General features: G+C 48.6%; 1 protein-coding gene across 1 annotated transcript; it reads left to right on the top strand.

Moving 5' to 3' along the window:
- The first annotated feature begins 2493 nt into the window (after positions 1-2493).
- Positions 2494-10765, top strand: KCNA1 (potassium voltage-gated channel subfamily A member 1). The gene is made up of 2 exons (XM_021092437.2): positions 2494-3052; positions 3418-10765. The coding sequence occupies exon 2, from the start codon at positions 3950-3952 to the stop codon at positions 5435-5437; it is 1488 nt and encodes a 495-aa protein (XP_020948096.1). The 5' UTR covers positions 2494-3052; positions 3418-3949; the 3' UTR covers positions 5438-10765.
- Positions 10766-20303: the final 9538 nt, after the last annotated feature.

Raw genomic sequence — 20303 nt, 5'->3', positions numbered from 1 at the left:
TCCTGACATTCCTGTTCTTTGATCTCTTTCTTCTTGAAGTCCTTTGCTCAAATGTTACCTCTGCAGGGAGGCCCTTCTTATCCATGCAAATCTATATTTATCACTCTCTATCTCCTTAAAAGTTTTTTTCCCCTAACATTATAAGGTATAGTCCAATTCCTTGTCTCTCCCACAAGAATGTGGGCTCGAAGGTCTGAGATCTCATGTCTTAGTTATTACCGTGTCTCCAGTGTGAGGACTTGTCTGACACATACCTGGAATTAAGCAAAGTGTTTTCGTTTTTTCTTTTTACGGCTGCGCCTGCAGCATGTAGAAGTTTCTATATGCCAGGGGCCAAGGGTCAAATCCGAGCTGCAGCTGGAGCCTAGGCCACAGCCACAGCCACACTGGATCCAGGCTGCATCTGTGACTTACACTGCAGCTTGCAGCAATGCTGGATCCTTAACCCACTGATTGAAGCCAGGGATGGAACCCGTGTCCTCAGGGACATTGCATCGTGTTCTTAACCCACGGAGCCACAATGGGAACTCCTGGAACTAAGCAAGTTGTTAAACGAATAAATACCTCCAGACTCTCATTTGCATCAAGAATGATGAATTCCTAGCTCAGCTCAGCAACTCTCTTCCAATTCCTTGGAGGTCCAGTCCTGTTCTAAAGACATCCTCCAGGGATGTTGAAAACTTCCTGATCTTACTATGCCCTCTTAATAAAACGTTGAATTGAGGAACCTGGGATCTCATCCAGTCTGTAAATCTCTTCTGTAAGGTGACCTCCCAATGCTGAATTGGGGGCAAGCGCACTCATGTGAAGCTAGGGAGATGACAGTTTTAGAAACATTTAAAAGAAGGAAGGGGGCAAAGGGAGGGACAGGAGCAGGGTTGGAAGCCCAATATTGCTGGGACATGTCAGAAAATATTTATCCCGTCTGGCCGCAGAGCGATTTTGGGTTAGAGCTATAGCAGCAGCATAGCCTGGGGAGCAGCAGCAACCAAAACAAGGGCCTTGACAGTATTTCAATGCAAAGCTTCTTATTTCTTTTCTTTCTTAGCTTCTTTTTTTCTTCAATAAAGCCGTAGGCTAGGAAGGCAAGGGAGCATGGAGTAAGTGGGATCCAGGAATATGTGTGTGGAAGGTGGGGAAAGGGCAGTCCTTCCTAGGGGAAGGAGGAGTTTTAGGTAACTCATTGTTTGTAAAAAGAAAAGCTGGGATATGGCTCCGAAGGAGTGGAGGGAACAAATACTTATTATTATTTTTTTCTGAAAGAAATGCGGGAGTCGCAATCTGGAGGAGGGACTTAGCTAGTTCTGTACCCAGGATTGTTGCGCTGCCTGGGCAACCCCGCAGAGGCCCCCGCTTCCCTCTAGCCACAATAGAGCGGGGAGGATGCAATCTTTGGCTTTGATTAAAGAGGTGGGTAGCGGAGGCGGGAGGCATCGCGGTCGCGGTGGTGCGAAGGGGTGGTCCAAGTGCAGCGGGGGAACCAATCGGCTGCGACTCTGGGTTCTTGCAGCCTCCTTGGAGACTCGGCAGCAGTCGAAGTACCGGAGCTGCTGGCTGGCTGCTCTCCTGCTGCAGGCGCCAAGGTGCAGCGCCTCTGCGGGCGCAGCTGGAGCCGCACTCGCCGTGCACCGCGCACGCCGCCCCCGGCTTTTGCTGCCCTGCGCCCGGGTGCAGACCCTTTCCCTAAGCAGTGGCAAGACTTGCAAGTGGCCCAGTGGAGGCATTAGGCCGGAAAAAGAGGCTTCGGGAGGAGTGACGTAGGTGGGAGGTGGGCATGCAACTTGCTTCTCAGATTCATGACACTTAGCCCCAAGTTGGCAGACACGTCCATGAGCCCACGGAGCTTTTGGTTTCCCACAAGCCGCATTCTCAGTATTTCAAAATAATCTGATGGCAAGAAAACTTCAACTCCTGTAGGTCAAAGAGGGACACATTTAACACCACCGCCTCGCAGTAGCGAGACAGAGAACAAACCCTGGCGATCCTCAACTGCAGAGCCCAACCCCATGTCCGCATCTCTCCGAGGCCAGCGGGGACAGACTGGGTCCGCTCTGCAGAGAACCCCCCCCCCCCGCGGGAGGGGCAAGACAGCGCGCAGAGGAGCAGATTACTGTGGGACCGCACAAACGCAAGCCCATCCGAGGAGGAGTTGTGCCAGGAACACCACCGCCTGCATTGCGTCGGACCTGCCCATTTCCAATGTGAAATTCCCGGGGAAGGTCGCGGCCGAGGACCGTGTGTGTGCGGGGCTGTGGACCACAGGGGAAGGAGAACTGGTGGTCGGCTTTTCTGGCAGGAGAAGAAAAAAGCTGTGCTGGCAAGGGTGGGAACTGAATGACATCCTCCCTCTGCCAAGCCCCCCCTCCCCTCTGCTTTTCCATCTACCTCCTCGCTCCCGCCCTCCCCCGCCCTCCCCAACCCACGCCCGGGTGGGCCAATCGCTGCTCCGCATTCCGGGCGCTTTCTCAGGTTTCTGCTGATCTTGCAGCGCCCAGAAATGGACCGAGGGGACCCGCGCCGCACGCACCCTGCCCCACTCGGAGCTCGGAACAGCTCCCGGAGCGCCGCGTAGCCTCGGCGAGGTCTGCGTGGGGGTGCGGAAAGCGGAAGGGACACGCGAGCCATGTAGATCCAGGCTCTTGCTCGCTCGCCTCCTTCGGGATCGAATCAAGGGCTCCCGCTGTGTTGGGAGGGGGCGAGAGCGCTCCGTATCGTCATTTGCTTCAGAGCTCGAGAGAGGGTGGCATTTCGCTTCTCCGCCCCACAGCCTCCGGAACTCCCCGCACCCAAAAAAGAGCGGCGTCTCCAGGTTGCTGGCCGCGGGTGAGAATGGGAGTAGGGAATGGACATTTTCGCCGTACCTGCCCAATAAAGCGACTGGTCAGCTGAAGGAACCCAGGACGAGGAGCAAGGGCGGCGCGTTGGCCCCGGCGCCCCTCGGATGCTGCGGCGGCCGCGGCTCGCGCCCGGGTACCGCAAAGGCGACCTGCCGCATTCCCACTCGGGCTCTCCGCCGACTCTGCACCGCTCCTGCGCCAAGCCGGCCGGCCAGGTAGGGGGCTCCTCAGTTCGGGGCTGCAGCGGCGGGACTTGGGGTGACGGGTGGGGGAGGCCTGGGGTGCGGGGATGCTGCCTGGACCTGGAGCTCCCCCAGCGTCTCTCGGCGCTTTCCCGATCTCTAGTTTAACGAAGTTGTAAGCAGATCGGCTCTTGGGCAGTGGGGAAAGTGGGATGGACGAGCCCCAAACTTGGTTTTCGGGTGTCTGCGTGTATCTGTCTGCGTGTATGTGATCACCCTAGCAAAAGTCCCGTGCTTTCGAAACAAGCTAGAGGTCTGTGCTCTTCCGTGTCTGTGGGTCCGTCCCATGTGAACGCTTCTGATCTTCTGCCCCCGTATCACTTTCTATTTCTCTGCAGCATCCATCGATTGCCCTGGTGGGAGCTTAGAAGGCGGCAGGCGAAGAGGGCTAGGAGGGGGGAGAGCCGAGGAGAAGCAGAGGGGGTGGCAGGCGAGGGGATCTGCTGAGCTGGCTCTGCACCGGGTCCCAGGAGGGCTCGCGGAGGGGAGGGGAGGCCAGGGTGACCTCTCAGCGATGGCCCGGTCCGCTAGAACGGCTTTGCCTTAAGGCACTCGGAGCAGGACGAAACTCCCCCCCCGCCTCCACCGCCCACCCACCCCGGCGGAAAGCTGCTTCCCGGGCGTCAGGCAAGGGGGATTTCAAACGGAGGAACAGACAGGGTGGAGGGGACCATCTCAAGGAGCGGAGTGGCGGATCTCTCCACCTGCTGGCTCGGAAGCCCCGCCCCCTGAGCGCAGGGGAGCCGCGCACACCGGTGGGGGGGGCGCGCGGGTCCCCCCCACCCCGCCTCCCTCGCCCCTCCCCGCCCCAGGCCCGCCCCGGGTCTCCCGCCGCCGCCGCCGCCGCTGCCGCCGCCCCCGGCTTCCACCATGACGGTGATGTCGGGAGAGAACGTGGACGAGGCTTCGGCCGCCCCAGGCCACCCCCAGGACGGCAGCTACCCGCGGCCGGCCGAGCACGACGACCACGAGTGCTGCGAGCGCGTGGTCATCAACATCTCCGGGCTGCGCTTCGAGACGCAGCTCAAGACGCTGGCGCAGTTCCCCAACACGCTGCTGGGCAACCCTAAGAAACGCATGCGCTACTTCGACCCCCTGAGGAACGAGTACTTCTTCGACCGCAACCGGCCCAGCTTCGACGCCATCCTCTACTACTACCAGTCCGGGGGCCGGCTGCGGAGGCCGGTCAACGTGCCGCTGGACATGTTCTCCGAGGAGATCAAGTTTTACGAACTGGGTGAGGAGGCCATGGAGAAGTTCCGGGAGGACGAGGGCTTCATCAAGGAGGAGGAGCGCCCCCTGCCCGAGAAGGAGTACCAGCGCCAGGTGTGGCTGCTCTTCGAGTACCCCGAGAGCTCGGGGCCCGCCCGGGTCATCGCCATCGTCTCGGTCATGGTCATCCTCATCTCCATCGTCATCTTTTGCCTGGAGACGCTGCCCGAGCTGAAGGACGACAAGGACTTCACGGGCACCGTGCACCGCCTCGACAACACCACGGTGATCTACAATTCCAACATCTTCACGGACCCCTTCTTCATCGTGGAAACCCTGTGCATCATCTGGTTCTCCTTCGAGCTTGTGGTGCGCTTCTTCGCCTGCCCCAGCAAGACGGACTTCTTCAAAAACATCATGAACTTCATCGACATTGTGGCCATCATCCCCTATTTCATCACCCTAGGCACTGAGATAGCGGAGCAGGAGGGGAACCAGAAGGGCGAGCAGGCCACCTCGCTGGCCATCCTCAGGGTCATTCGGTTGGTCAGGGTTTTTAGAATCTTCAAACTCTCCCGCCACTCTAAGGGCCTCCAGATCCTGGGCCAGACCCTCAAAGCTAGTATGAGAGAGTTAGGGCTGCTCATCTTTTTCCTCTTCATCGGGGTCATACTGTTTTCTAGTGCAGTGTACTTTGCCGAGGCGGAAGAAGCTGAGTCGCACTTTTCCAGTATCCCCGATGCTTTCTGGTGGGCGGTGGTGTCCATGACCACTGTAGGATACGGTGACATGTACCCTGTGACAATTGGAGGCAAGATCGTGGGCTCCTTGTGTGCCATCGCTGGTGTGCTGACAATTGCCCTGCCCGTACCTGTCATTGTGTCCAATTTCAACTATTTCTACCACCGAGAAACTGAGGGGGAAGAGCAGGCTCAGTTGCTCCACGTTAGTGCTCCTAATTTAGCCTCTGACAGTGACCTCAGCCGGCGCAGTTCCTCCACTATCAGCAAATCTGAGTACATGGAGATCGAAGAGGATATGAATAATAGCATAGCCCACTTTAGACAGGCCAATATCAGAACTGGCAATTGCACCACAGCTAACCAAAACTGTGTTAATAAGAGCAAGCTACTGACTGATGTTTAAAAAAAAACCAAGCAAAGAAAATAAAAAGCCCCCACTTAGCAGCAGCTTAAAGACTTTAAACCAACCAACCAAACCAAACCCGGAGTGACCAAGGTCACTCTTTGTAGATACTTTCCTAAATAGTCTTTGAATGCTCTATTTAACTGTCGATGCATTGTTGCATTGCCGAGGTGATGTTGGGGGTGGTGAACCAGAAGCTTTCAGGAGCCATAAAAAAAAAAAAAAAAAAAAAAAAAGAAAGAAAAAAAGAACCTATTTTCATTTTATTAAAAAAAACGGGAAAAGAAAGTGTATTTTCTAAAACTGGTTTAAAATAACTCAGTCCATGAACTAGTCTAGGTAAAATAAGATTCATATGCTTCCCCATTTTTAATCCTTGGTGGCTTCTTTCATTTTCTCCTTTTAACTAAGACTCAGATGACTGATTAGAAATAGGACATTAACATTTGCATGGGACTCCAAGATGAAATCTTTGCAAACTGCACAGCACACTTACGAAGTGCATTCAATGTATTAGGTGTAACATGATAGACCAGCCGAAATGGGCAACGACAGATGTTTTTATTTTGATCAACTGAACTGCATATTGTAAGGTGAAAAAAATTGACTCAAGACTGGTTCACACAGCACCTTATAAATCTGATACTGGTCCTGGTCTGTAGGGATCTTTTTTTCCCTCTGCCCCCTTCCCTTCGGATTCAAACTCTTAAGAAAAAGATAACTGAATGAAATTCACTGTTTCCTCTGCAGTGCTGCTAAGATTTTCAACTGCAGATGTGCCCAATGGGTCTTTTCTCACCAGTCCTGCACCCTGACCCTTGGCCTCCAGAACTGGATGTAAAACCGTAGCCTCCTTATTGCAAGAGAGCACAAATGGAACCAAGTGTTAGCATGTTTGAATCTGATCATATTTCTTTTATAGTCGCATGCCGAGAACGTTAACTCAGACAATAGGGAATAAGCTTACTTTGGAATCGAGTCTTCGAAAACTAGATCCGTCTTCATTTGCATTCACCAAAAGTGCACTCCTTCATTTATTAACTCTTTTTATTAGTCAATTAAGTACTGTATTTAAGTACCTACGTTAGTCAGATGGGAACAATCACTTTTTTGGAGTTCAAGCATGTTCTCTTATTCAGCATTATGGCCTATTTGATTAAGGTGTACCTTGAATTAATTACTGCATGATTCATTTAATGTAAAGACATTTAAAAAAATAATAAAAACGACCAGTTTGTGGGATGAAGGGCCCAAAAGAAATAATGGGGGGTGGGGGTGGGGGGCACTCCGTCAATTTTCCTGCCTTTGCTCAGGGAAATGTCAGGCTTCTGTGCAGATGTAGGCAGAGAGGGGACCAATATGCCCATCCCTTAAAGGGAAGCTCTATGGAAAACTAAGTTAGTGAGGTATGTATAGCAACACCTAAGAACACGTATTCTTTCTAGCTGAAGATAACCACAAGCAAAACAAACAAACAAAAAAAAGGTGCAATACTGCATGTTTTTTGGTGCATTCTTAAGATGTAAATGAAAATGTTTATCCACTGTATGCATCCAAAGCAGAGCTCATTTCTTTTTGCAGTCGTGGTTTGAAGTCTGTAGAGACTTCGGCCCTCCCCTTGAGGCTCCCTGAAGACACTCAACCAATTGATTTAATAGTTGCTTAGTGCCTTTATCCTGTACCCACAGCGAACTGCAGAAAGTGCCTCCATTAACACAGCAAAGAAGTTATGTAACCAAGGGGAGGAAGGGTGGGGGCGCAGATATTTTGCTTTTCCTTTTCCCACCCTCCCTATCTCATGTCACAACCATGGGGACACCCTGCCATCCCATACCCTGGACTGGAGAGACCCGGGAGGGTGCTGCTTCTCTGGCCACCCAGTGGACATGGTCCCTTTGGCAGCTTGACCTGGGATGGAAACCGGGGTCTGAGACCCATCTTCGAACTGGACGTGAGCCATGAACTTGCAATTTCCTCTTCTCCACCGGAAGCCAATATAAACTCTTGGGGACATTGTGTCCTAGAAGGGGTCACCCTGGACAAGCAAGGCTTCCTCTGGTCCAGCCCAGCAGGCCTTGTGTATTTCCATCCCTCTCCTCTGTCTGCTGCAGCACTTTGCCGCTCTCCGACAGTCTGATCTTTGCAGGCATCGTTGTGGATGCAGAATGCTCAGTTCAGAATAGCCTTTCCCAGGCTTTCCCTCCTGGCCCATCCCCTTCAGATATTTCCTAGGTTGTGCCTGTGATATTCCCACCCGGCAGTCATTTCTCAGGCTGAACGTCTAACTTCTGCTGCCCCTGGCACCCACTCCAGAGAACGGTGGGGACCCCGTGCCTAGCTGAAAGGGAGTCACATCACATGGGCCTCTGGAGGCCAGCAGCTGCCCACCCACGGGGAGGCACTCCCTGCCTTTCGAAGGACCCGAGGTGGGGAGCTTCCTTCTGCACTTAGCATGTGGCCACCTGCTGCCCATTGCTTTTCATCCCTGCGCTGCTGCTTCTGGAAATCATCTTTGTAACTTCCCTCTTCCCACCACCCCGCGTCCTACCCTAGAACGAGCAGGGAGGCGAGAAACCAAGAAACCGGAGTTACTTACACCCAGGCTGGCTGACTCAGTTGAAAGAAAGAACGTGGATGTTATATTTCCCTGTGCAGCTTCTGTGATTCCGTAAGACAGACATGACAACCGAGGAAGACAGGGGCCAAGGACCGCACGGCATCCGAGCACAGGGCGTCTGACCCTCCCTGTGATGCTTCCTTCTCATTTGAACTTGACTCCTCCTGGCTCTTCCTCCTCTATCTGTTTATAAGTCTCCCGTTGGGGAAAAAAAGGCCAACCTCCTCCCCATCCCTGGGGATTATCTTGATCTTTTATTTAGACTTTGAGGTCGAGGACACACGGAACTTGAAATGCTGCACAACGTCAACAGCAATAATCCGCTCAGGACTGTGGGATGGATGGGTCAGAGGATGAGAAAACGGGACCAGAACTGCAAAGACTGGCTTTGGCTGCCCGGTCCGCCTCTCACAGCTCCACACTGCTCTGGGTCGATCCTCCTGCATGTGTTCCAGGGAGCAGCGATGCATGCAGTAAACGTGTCGGCCTGGGACGGAGCTGAGCTGTTAACGAAGTGGGGTGGTTTGGGGGAAATGAATGCTCCTTACCCATCTGTAGCTCATGGAAACCATGTGACTAAGCCCAGGGTGCAGGGATTATCTGTGTAGCATAGGCATGCAGAGCTGGACGAAGCTCTCCCCCCCTTGCACAGGAAGGTGCTGAAATGTTTTTGTGGACCTGAAGGTGCACTTAACAAAACTGCCCGTTTGGGAATGACTGTCTTTCGGTTTACTTCCCTCGATTTGTTTTCTTGGGCTTTTTGCCTTTTCATCCCTTCCCTAGATCTTGAGCTTTAATGGCTCCTGCCTTGACTACTGCTTTTCTCCCGAAGGAGAGGACGGCTGACCTGCTGAGAGCCATAACTCAGCTCTTCCGGTGTGGGAAGGCCCCCGTTCCATGGGGGGGGTGGACAGCGGAAGGGCTGGGTCACACCAGGGCTGTTGGCCATCCCAGAAGCCCTGAAGGGGTTAACTCACCTCAAGTGATCTGAATGCGAGAGACCAAAGACACTGTCCTCAGAGTCGAGGAAGACAGATGATGGCCAGGAAAGGCTTTTGGTTTTGCCTCTCCTGGCCGCTGTCTGTGCACAGCCATTCCTCAGCACCCCCTTGAGAGGTGAGTTCTGATGATCGCTTAAACAGTTTGTTGGGAGCGTGTGCGCCAGTTCGCCTAGCAAAATCAAATAATCCAGGAGCAAATTCTTCTCCTGGAATACGGCCGAGGGCCACTCCTTCCTCTGACTGTGGAGGCATGACTCATTCGAAGATAAACAAGGATACTTGGAAGTGGTGAGTGAGGGACAGATGTCTTCAAGCAGAAATTTGGTTTAGTCCATCAAGGTCCTTCTTCACATTGTGAATAGTTACAGATTTTTCAAGTGAGTTGACATCCAAAGAGCTGGGAGAAATAGTGTCCTAATCCCCTCGTTTAATGTAGGAGACCTCAAAACACAGGCTCTTTAAAACCCGAATTCCTTGTTCGGTGGATGGGATTGACTCAAAGGAGAAAGGGCAGCTTACTCTCTCCCAGGAGTGACTCGCTCCTGGGGGTGGTGACGCGTGGTGAGTGTACCCATCCACCGTGCAGAATTGTTAGAAAAGCGACCACTAGACAGCCCTTTTTATCTTCCTGCCTTTTCAAGAAAGGATGGAAGTTGTTTGATGTTTACGTTCATTTTAAGAAGACAAAACACACATTTTGCAACCAGACCCAACCCGAGCTAATCGCCGTCTCAGGAGGTGGCCTCTCGTCCACCACATGGTGTATTTGTGCTTATATTTATACCGTGGAAGTTCAGGGTACACACGAACACGTCCAGCATGACTCAGGTAGCACTTAGAAGAATGTACGTTACTTTATCATTTTTGTAAAGATGCGAACAGGAGCAGAGCTGTTAACCACAGCTCTTCCATCCCCTTGGGTCACTGTGCAAACTCAATCAGGGTCTGGAGGTAAGGTGGAGACGACTGGGTGTCCACAGCCAGTCTCTTGGCTCAGGCAAAATGACCACGGGCTTTCTTGGGAAGCCCCGGTGTCTGTAAGGGGTAAGGGCCGGCTGCCCTCAGGACCCCAGCGTTAAGGAGCTTAGCCCTAGTTGCAGTGATTTTCATCTGGGGGCTAACTAGGAGTTTACTGTTAATGGCACGAGACTTTAAAGAGGAGAGGCAAGTTTTGTGCCACAACTGGAGAAGAAATGGTGTAAGGAAAGAAAGCCAAACGAAACACAAATATCCCTTGCGAAATATTCCAGGTCAAAAGTGTCACCTTTCTAAGACCCACAGACACACCTTTTTCTTCTCTCCAGTGCACTGTTTAGGAATCGTTTCTCCAGCAGCTGTGAAGTAGAAAGCATGGACTCTCTATGATATACCTCCGCTATTAAAAGCAAAGTACAACCCAGGTTAAAAGTACCAATTGAATAGTCTTAATAAGTGCACCATCAGGATGACAAACCATTGAAGCTGAGCAAGCACTCTTTCTTTTCTTGAGTTTGCCCGTCGCTTACGCCTTGAGTTAAAGGATGTGTCTCACTTTCACCTACTGTGCATTTCCCCTGCCCTGTTTCCTAGGTCAGGTAGAGGACATTGAATGTTAGGAACTGGGAACCTAATTGAAGCGCATAGTTTCCATCTATGCAATTTTACTTGCTTCTGTCACTTTATGATCTGTTCATATTTGGCATCAATTAAAGATAATTTTTAAGGATCTTATCAAGGAATATCCTGACTGGTTCTTTGTTTCTTATTTAACTGGTCTTTCGGGAACCCTGTCTTGTGGGAGTCGCTTTATATAACATGCTGAATCCAAGACGCGATGGAAGCAAGCTCATTTTCTTCGAAACTCGTGGACTGTCTGTTCTGTACAAGGAGCTGCACTGGGGTTGAATTTTGACCATACATTTGCAGTTGGGTCTCAGATAGGATCTCAAGCAGAGACGGTCAGAATTTGGCCTGTGCAAATAGTGGGGGATCCAGCTTTGAAAAGGGAAAAAGAAATGAGGCCCCAGGGAGGAAAATACTTGATGGTATTTTCTTGAATTCTTTTTGATTTGAAACTGTATTCTTCATTCATAGCACAGCTTTTCAGGAAGGATAGTGGGTATACGTGTGTGTGTGTGTGTGTGTGTGTGTGTGTGTGTGTGTGTGAGAGATAGCCATGCTCTGGCATTCAATAGCTTGGTAGTTACACTGTTACGCTGTGGTGTTAGAAGCGATTTTGAAGTGAAAAAGCAAAGTGCTTCCTAGATATTCTTTATATGTACTCTCCCCCATAGTTACTTGTGGTTAACATTTCTTTCTACCTTTTTTTTTTCAAATGATTTATTGGTTCAATTTCCTTTGATTCTTCTAAGATTTGGAGCTCCTCCTCTTTGTGAATATCATGTCATACAAGCTCTTTGATACCATGGAAAACAGGGTAATATGTTTCATGAAAGTGTCTGTTATATGCCAAATGCATTGGGGTAGCTGGTGCATCATCTTAGAATTGTATTGCTTTGTGCTCGGTTCGGATTGTAAGATTCGCAGATCAATCTTGCTTTTGCTGTAGAAGTTGCTACTGCAAGTAGATCGTGAGGCCGGGCAGGTTGCCCATCATTCTTCCCTTGTGGTTGGAAATCGGGCAAGGCTGAGCTCTGGCAGGGCGGGGTAAGAAAGAGCGAGAGCCACATCAGCGGCAATGGGCGAACAGGCCAGGGTCTTCCCAGCCCTGAGTGTGCTTCTCAAAGCTCAGCCTCCGAATGGCCTTCTTGAAGCAGAAGCAGACAGATCCAAGTAGCTGCAAGGGTGTGGCTATAACTGGCGTTTATTGTTTACAGAGCTTCCAAAAGAAGCCGGGTCAGTTTCAAGGGAGGCCAACCAGAGGAGTCAGGAGTAGATGCTGATGCAGTGTGAAGCTGCCCACTGTCAGTCTGGACTTGGAGAGCCCCTCCGGGCCTGAGTGTGTGTGTGTGTGGGGGGAAGGTGAGCTCTGAGGCTGGGCTGAGTGGGCCCTGTTGCAAAGTCCTGTGCAGATAAAACAGTGTGGTGGTGCTGCAGGACTGAAAAGCAGCCCTTTGAACCAGCTTAAGAACAGATAATTGAAAAATTATTTAATTAATTGAATTCAATAATCATTGATTTAAAGATGTTTGCATATTTGTAAGAAAGAGTACGTTGACAATGACAACTGGCTGTTGCATTGATTCCTCCCCATTGTCGAAATGCAAAAATGTTAGCAAAACAAAAAAAAAGGAATCAATATCTCATCACTATGTTGTACGCTGGAAACTAATATAAATCAACTAGGTTTCAATCAATTTGGAAAAGGAAAGGAATCTTTGAATTGATGAACTACAGGGATTTTAATGTATGTGTCCCCTGTTGTTTCCTGGCATGATAATAGGTTTGGATTCTAAACCCATTAAATATGACAGTTTCCTGAACCCTGGCAGAACCTTTAGGTCATCTCGGAATTATCTTTTTATGCAATGGTGTTTTTGCTCTGTCCTGCCCTTAACTTAGGCTTTGTGCTGTTACATTGTGGAGCCCCCTGCCCTCAGGCTGTTTGGCATCCAGAGATCATTTACCCAGCGAGGGCCTTCCATCTCACTGTGTCTGGCAGGAGGCCTGTTCTTCTCGTTCCACCCTCCTTTGCCCCCTTAATAGCAGCTCCCCTATTCTGAGCCCTCCAGAATTCAGCAGCCCTTGGTGTCCATCAGGTTAGAGGCAGCCTGACACTCCCGTTCTCAGTGAGCAGCTACTAGCAATCCTTTCCACGTTAGTCACATTGCTTTGGTCCCCTTGGTGAATTGGGTAGGGCTCCTACTGTGCGGTGTGCTTTACAGGGAAGGGATCTGCCAAGTGGTGGCTGGGTGGAGGGAGCTGGCCTAGGTTTATTGGTGGTCCCATGGCCATTGTCTGGCAAGTGGGAGGGACTCTGAATGGTTATTAGCTGGGGACAACCTAGAATGTGGAAGGTCACATGGTAAGGAAACACCAGTGAACTATGCATAGGGCCACAGGCTCTTTGAGTTTTTAAAATGCTCTTATCTAAAATGGACATACAAGAGTTCCCGCTGTGGTACTGTGGGTTAAGGATCAGATTGCAGTGGCTCGGGTTGCTGGAGAGGTTCAGATTTGAGCCCTGGCCCAGGAACTTTCATGTGCCGCAGGTGAGGGCATAAAATCTTTAAAAATTTAAAAAATTAAATGAAATGTAAATATAATAATATTTCATAATAATCTCTAAAGGAAGAGAATCTGAAGCATGTATATGTATGTATATACATATATATCTGAATTACTGTGCTGTGTACCTGAAACTAACATGATATTGTAAATCAACTATATTTCAATTAAAAATGGAAAAAAAAGGAAATATAATACCACATAGGGTTGTGTGGGTTAGATGACATACTATGGATTCACATGTTTGGTAAATTTGAATGTGTTCTATAAATGTGAGAAATTAATAGATGTGGTATTAATTATAATGATTAGAGGAAGAGCAGAGGGAAGAAATGTACTTGAAAGGAAGACTCTAGGAAGATCAGATGCTCGATTCATAAATTAACGTGTGATGATGGAATTTGAAGGCCTGGATCAGAGATGATTCAGTAGGAACCTTCAGTACATCCCGCACGTAACACCAGGTAGGCAGCAGCCTCATGTGTTCCTGAGCCCCTTTCTCTAGTTTTGTTTCTCCCTTGCCTATGACTTCATATTATTTTACCTCTTCAGACTCCAAATATCAAGAGTAAACTGCCGTGCAATAAGTTGAGAGACCAGAAGGCATCTTTAATCATTTACCTCTCTCCTCTTTGTCTCATTTCCCCCTTGTGCAAAATATCGTGCCATCTGACTTTTTTCTTTCCACCTGTGAATATCGAGAAATAAAGCAAGATGTTGTTTGCAAAGTTTTCTCATATGCTTGTCTGAGAGACATTATATAAATATAAAACCTATTTTTAACTTCCCTTGCTGGAAATAAAATAACCCTCATGAGCATATATGAATCAATACAGCCTTTTCTGGACTAGTACCTACTACAAAGATGCTTCTGAAGAGTTACAAGTTAAAGTATCTCTACTGTGGTCCAGCCCTTCATTCATCAAACTGATTGCATAAAGGAGCTCTGATTTCAGTAGCAGTTAACATTTTAATCTGGTTCTTTTAAGGAATTTCATTGTAATTAAGGAGTTGAGTATCCGTGAGAATCTTTGGTTCACGGAACATTTTTCTAGAGATGAGCATTCAGGGGCTAGATTGAGTTCTGTAACCACTTCTGGCTTTTTAAAAATAGGTTTGACGTGGCATGTTCATGTTTGCTCATTTGCCGTAACAGCGTGTTCTTCCCATTGTTTGAAGTGCTGAGTGTTACATGCATTTTAGGAAAGTTTCTGGAGAAGTTAATGCCAGTTGAAATGTATTTGTTTCAGAGTTGAAATCAGAGGATGATGAGTGAGTAGGTGCTTAAGCTCAGGATAATTTAAGTTTGGAGCGCAGAGCCAAACCCAACTTCTATTAAAAATGCTCACTCCTCAACTTTTGAGTTAAGGATGTTTGGGAATCCAAGATACTGTAATTATCTCTACAGTGATTTTTTTTTTTTTGCATTCTGTACAATATCATTATTTCACTGTTTCAGAAAGAGGGTAATTTTAAGTGAATTTCCAAGAGAATATCTCTAGGACTCAGATCCACCCCACCAAATGTCTCCTCTTCATTAATAGGCAAAATATTTTTTATCTTAGAGAATGTTTTAGGCATGTCAGTCCTAGGAGAGACCCAGCTCAGCTTTTGAAGGGTCACGGGTGATCGGCTTATTGTTGAAAGGCATTTCTAATTAAAATGGAAGGGCTTTCTTTTAAGTTTCTGGAGGATGAAGATCACATTTGTTGGCATTTAAAAAATAATGCTTTCTTTAAGGGATAAAGATGAGTACTCTAAACAGCATTTAATCACAATGCTGGTAATTCACAAAACAAAATAGTGTCATTTGATTACAACATAATGATGAGCGTGTGGGCAGAAAACCATTTGTCCACTGCAAGAATCTCCAAGTGGTGCATCAAAGCAGTGCTTCAAGGCTATGATGCCATCAGATGGGCAAAAGGAGGTTGTTGAGCATGCAGAAGTCAAACACTTGACTTTCATTATAATTCTCAAGGGTTTGCAGGAAGAGTTTGATGGGTAAAATGAAGATGCTGGTGTTTTATCTGCCTGAAGGTGGTAAGTGTGTCTTAAGATAACTTTCTAGTCTATAGTTTTAAGGTGGATGATCAGGAACTGGGCGGATGTTGAGATTTGAGACCTCGGCTCATCTGTTGTAGAATAAGCAACATCTCAGTCACTCAATGATTACCCGAGGTTATTATGGTGACCGAAATAACGGCTCATCAGATAACGCGATAGACTATTACCGAGTTTTGTTTTGTTTTCTAAAGCTGTGTAAATAGTCTTAGAGGTCAATGTAATGAGCTCAACAGTCATCCAGGTTGTGATGGAAGTGGTTGCTGGACTCTGCACTAAATGATCCAGGGAGTTTATTTGTGTGCCGTAAGGAAGACTCTTGGTTATCATAGATTTTTCAGACAGGGTCCTACAAGAAGAGGCATTGGTTGGATGACTTTAAGGTGGGGTCTTGAGCATTTTCAGAACTCTGTAGAGTTCAAAACCCAGGTACAACATTTCTGCAGATTCCAAACCTACACCCTGCACTGAACTATGTATTGAAGGGAAAATGATTTCAGATGATTTTTAAAAGACAAAATCTTGTAAAGTGAATAGAGGTAACCACACTTCATTTAAATGTGTTTTCTTTATACTTATGATTTTCCATTAGGTGCAATTTCCCCCTTACACAAATATTCTACAATTACTCTGTGAATGGAAATTCTGAACTTCTCAGCCCATTCCAGGGATTCCCAGCCTCTCTGGCGGGGCTGACATTTAACCTTCATTATATTGGATTCAATTCCCCAATTCAGTGAACGTGGTAGTTGAAGAGTTAGTTCCCTGGTGGCTCAGTGGATTAAGGATCTGGTGTTGTCACTGCTGTGCCTCTGGTTACTGCTGTGGTGTGGGTTCGATCCCTGGCTGGGGAACTTCCATATGCCTGGGGCTCAGACAAAAAAAACAAAACAAAACATAGTAGTTGAGATTCTCAGCAAAAACTGTGGTTCTCGGAGTTCCCTTCCTGGCTCAGCAGTTAACGAGCCTGACTAAGATCCGCAAGGATGCAGGTTCGATCCCTGGCCTCATTCAGTGGGTTAAGGATCCGGTGTTGCTGTGAGCTACGGTGTATGTATGTCGAAGATGTGGCTCAGATCCCGTGTTGCTGTGGCTGTGGCGTAGGCCAGCAGCTATAGCTCCTGATTCGTCCCCTAGCCTTAGTTCATGGATAATTAGGTCCTTTCCAAGACCTGAAGCCCGGACACTTCCAGAAAATACATTTTTTCATCGGTTCTGCTTGAGACTGGATTAGCACATCTTCCCCATATATTTCTCTTTCATGCAATGGTCAAATGTGGGCAGTTAATTTTGCTGGAAAATTGTTGTTCGTTTTCTTAGGCCATCTGGGGCCTGCTGTGATGGACTTTGTCTTTTGGATTAATGGTTGTAGACACGTGAATATTTCTTGCGGGTCTTGAAAGTTATTTTACGGAGTTCCTCTGTGGCTCAGCGGATTAAGGACCCAGCCTTGTCACTGCAGTGTCTTGGGTTGCTGCTGTGGCGTGGGTTCAGTCTCTGGCCCCGGGAACTTCCACAAGCTGCAGGTGTGGCCAAAAAGTAAAAAGAAAGAAAGTTGTTTTACTTTGATGCCGCATGGGTACTTTCAGCTCAGGCTCAAGATTAAAAGTTGGAACGGGGACTGGGCACTCGATTTGAAGATGGAGAAACAGGACGCTATAAAAATAAGTGCTGCTGCTGCTCTACAGCACAGGGAACTCTACCCAATGTTCTGTGATAACCTAGATGGGAAACAAATCTGAAAACGAACGGATACATGTGAGCCTCGTCTGCAACCTACACCACAGCTCATGGCAATGCCGGATCCTTAACCCACTGAGCGAGGCCAGGGATCGAACCCATGATCTCATGGTTCCTAGTCGGATTCCTTCCTGCTGCGCCACGATGGGAACTCCAACTTCAATACATTAAAAAATATATATATATGTAGGTATATATATGTGTGTGTATATATATGTGTATATATGTACAAATAAGTCCTGTTGGAAAGATCTGCAGAATTGGGAATAATACGCTAGGTATATTTTACCCCTTACCTATGCTATTGAAAACCCATATATTATTTGTTCGGGAGCCCTGCTATCTGTATCACTAGGAAAAATGCCTATCCACAGCCCCAGCTCATGCATACATGTGTGCACACACCTGTACACACACACACACACACACACACACACACACACACACACACACACCTCTACGCTCTGACTCTACTCATCATCTACCTGCCCATGAACCTACAGCCATCGCTTGTGCTATAGGGCAGGTGTGTGTTAGTCCGAATGAGTAGTACTTACGATTGAATCTAAACATTTGTCACCACTCCCTTTTAATTAAGCAAAAGAAATAAAACGATCACGGTCAAGTTTCCCATTTTGTAGTTAAAAAACTGCCATTTAAATAAAGGGGAAAAGAACCCCCAAAACAAAGAGCAGAAGTTGAGGGTCCCAGGACATTTTCCTTGGCTCTGGGTACTTACCCCAGTGAGAGGTGTCAGGATGGCTCTGATCCTCTCCTGGCTGGGCTTTTGCTCCATCTGTCCTGGGACAGCTCAGAGGCACAGTGAGGACAGCGGCCTGGGGTGGATGGTACACATGTGAATCCCTGGTAGGGCTGGAGCTGGGGTCATCTCTGAACGCTGGTCTCTTCCTCTCTGGGCCATTTTTTGCTCCCTTGTTAAATTCAAAAGTCTGTATTTTCTGTCGTGTGGTCTGCTGAGGAAGCGACATTCCTAAGTGGAACACTAAGCTGAAAGCTTTCGTCCCCGGCCTTGCGCTTGCAGAGTCTGGCTTTGTGGGCCCATGTTATCCTGTTTTTACTGCGCTGAGACTCTGCGTGTGGATTTGTAAATACCGGTGATAGGATTTTCTCAGTGATGCTATTTGGCTGACCTCAAAGTGCCAAATTATTTTGACACTTTTTGAAGAAGTGTTTTTACCACTACCACCACCCTCCCCCCCAAAAAACTGGAAGCTGGGAAGACTCGTCATAAATAGATGAAAATTTAAGGGCTATAAGAAGATACTAAAGGTACTCAGTGTTGGTATTTTTTCAATTTGAGCCTCAGTAAGCTTGGGCCTGATAGCTTTATTTCAACTTGAAATCCGGAGTTCCTGTCGTGGTGCAGCAGAAACAAATCCGACTAGGAACCATGAGGTTGCAGGTTTGATCCCTGGCCTTGCTCAGTGCGTTGAGGATCTGGTGTGGCTGTGAGCTGTGGTGTAGGTCGCAGATGCAGCTCAGATCCTGCGTTGCTGTGGCTCTGGTGTAGGATGGTGGCCACAGCTCTGATTAGATCCCTAACCTGGGAACTTCCATATGCTGCGGTGCAGCCCTAAAAAGACACAAAGACCAAAAAATGAATAAATAAAAAAAATAAACTTGAAATCTGTACTTTCATTTGTTCCATGTAAAAACCCATATAGGGCCTTCCTGTTGTAGCTCAGCAAGTTAAGAACCCGACTAGTACCCGTGAAGGTGTGAGTTTCATCCCTGGCCTCGCTCAGTGGGTTAAGGAGCTGGCATTGCCATGAGCTGTGGTGTAGGTCGCAGACGCAGCTCAGGTCTGGCAGGGCTGTGGCTGTGGTGTAGGCTGGCAGCTGCAACCCTGATTCGACTCCTAGCCTGGGAACCTCCAAGTGCCACAAGTGTGGCCCTGATATGCAAAAAAACCCAAAATACAAAAAAACCCAAATGAACTCATATTATCTAATGGTGTCGTAGAGGGGAAGGGTAGTGTTTTTCACACCCGTTGTACTTCATAAGGAACTTTTACATACTTATTTTATGTAATGCCTCTGACAGCCTTTCGAGGTGGAAAGTGAAGTGTAGGTATTTCTTTTCAGTTGCAGGTTGAGTCCCCTGGGACACAAACTCCGAGATGGAGATGATGTGCCGGAGGGTGGCTGGGGAGCGGGATTGCTATTCTCTCTGATGGGAGGAGAGAGCGCGGGGATGGATGGGGAGAAACTGGGCTGCATCGCAGTCAGAACAGAGGCCTAGGAGTTCCGGTCCTGGCGCAGTGGTTAATGAATCTGACTAGGAACCATGAGGTTGTGGGTTCGATCCCTGCCCTTGCTCAGTGGGTTAGCGATCCGGCGTTGCCATGAGCTGTGGTGTAGGTCGCAGACGTGGCTCGGATCCCACGTTGCTGTGGCTCTGGCGGAGGCTGGTGGCTACAGCTCCCATTCGACCCCTAGCCTGGGAACCTCCATATGCTGCGGGAGCGGCCCAAGAAACAGCAAATAGACAAAAAAAAAAAAAAAAAAGAACAGAGGCCCAGCCACCCCTGGGATGGTCCTTCAGAGCTGTCCTGGGTTGGGCCATGGCAGCCAGGGCTTTCGATGTTCTTGTTGGCCCATTTTTTTTTTTTTTCTTTGCTTTTTAGGGCTGCACCTGTGGCATATGCAAATTCCCAGGCTAGGGGTCGGATTGGAGCTACACCACAGCCATAGCCACAGCCACACCAGATCTGAGCTGTGCCTGTGGCCTATATCACAGCTCATGGCAACGCTGGATCCTTAACCCACTGAGTGAGGCCAGAGATTGAACCCACACCCTCATGGATACAGTGCCACGGGAACTCCCCTCCTCTTTTTTTTTTTTAGTTAAAATTTTTTTTTGTTCCACACCCATGGTATGCAGAAGTTCCCAGGCCAGGGACTGAACCTGAGCCACAGCAAGGACCTGGACACAGCAGTGACAGTGCCAGGTCCTCAGTCTGCTGAGCCACCAGGGAACTCCTTTCAATGTGGCTGCCCTGGGAAGGAACAAGATCTTGGGAGACGTGTCGTTCATCATCGGAGGCAATTTCCAAAGAGGGCTCAGGGCTGAGGGCTCTCCCAGTGGCTGGGAGAACGAGTCCTCCAGGCATGAGGGGGCTTGGGCGATGGATGCATCAGAGCACCCACGACAAGGGGTGGGGTAATAAGCTGGTATGTGTCTAGAAGGAAGGTACCAGGTTGGGGAAAGATGAAGAGCAAAGCAGATGGAACATTCAGGAGTGGGGGTGGGCATC

The sequence above is a fragment of the Sus scrofa genome, chromosome 5 (genome assembly GCF_054392235.1).
Source record: "Sus scrofa isolate SSC_HxYL_T2T_F1_AM1 chromosome 5, Sscrofa_HxYL_maternal_Yorkshire_Landrace_v2.0, whole genome shotgun sequence".
Classification (NCBI taxonomy): domain Eukaryota; kingdom Metazoa; phylum Chordata; class Mammalia; order Artiodactyla; family Suidae; genus Sus; species Sus scrofa.
The sequence above is the reverse complement of the archived record's forward strand: the minus strand, read 5'-3'. Positions and strand labels throughout refer to the sequence as shown.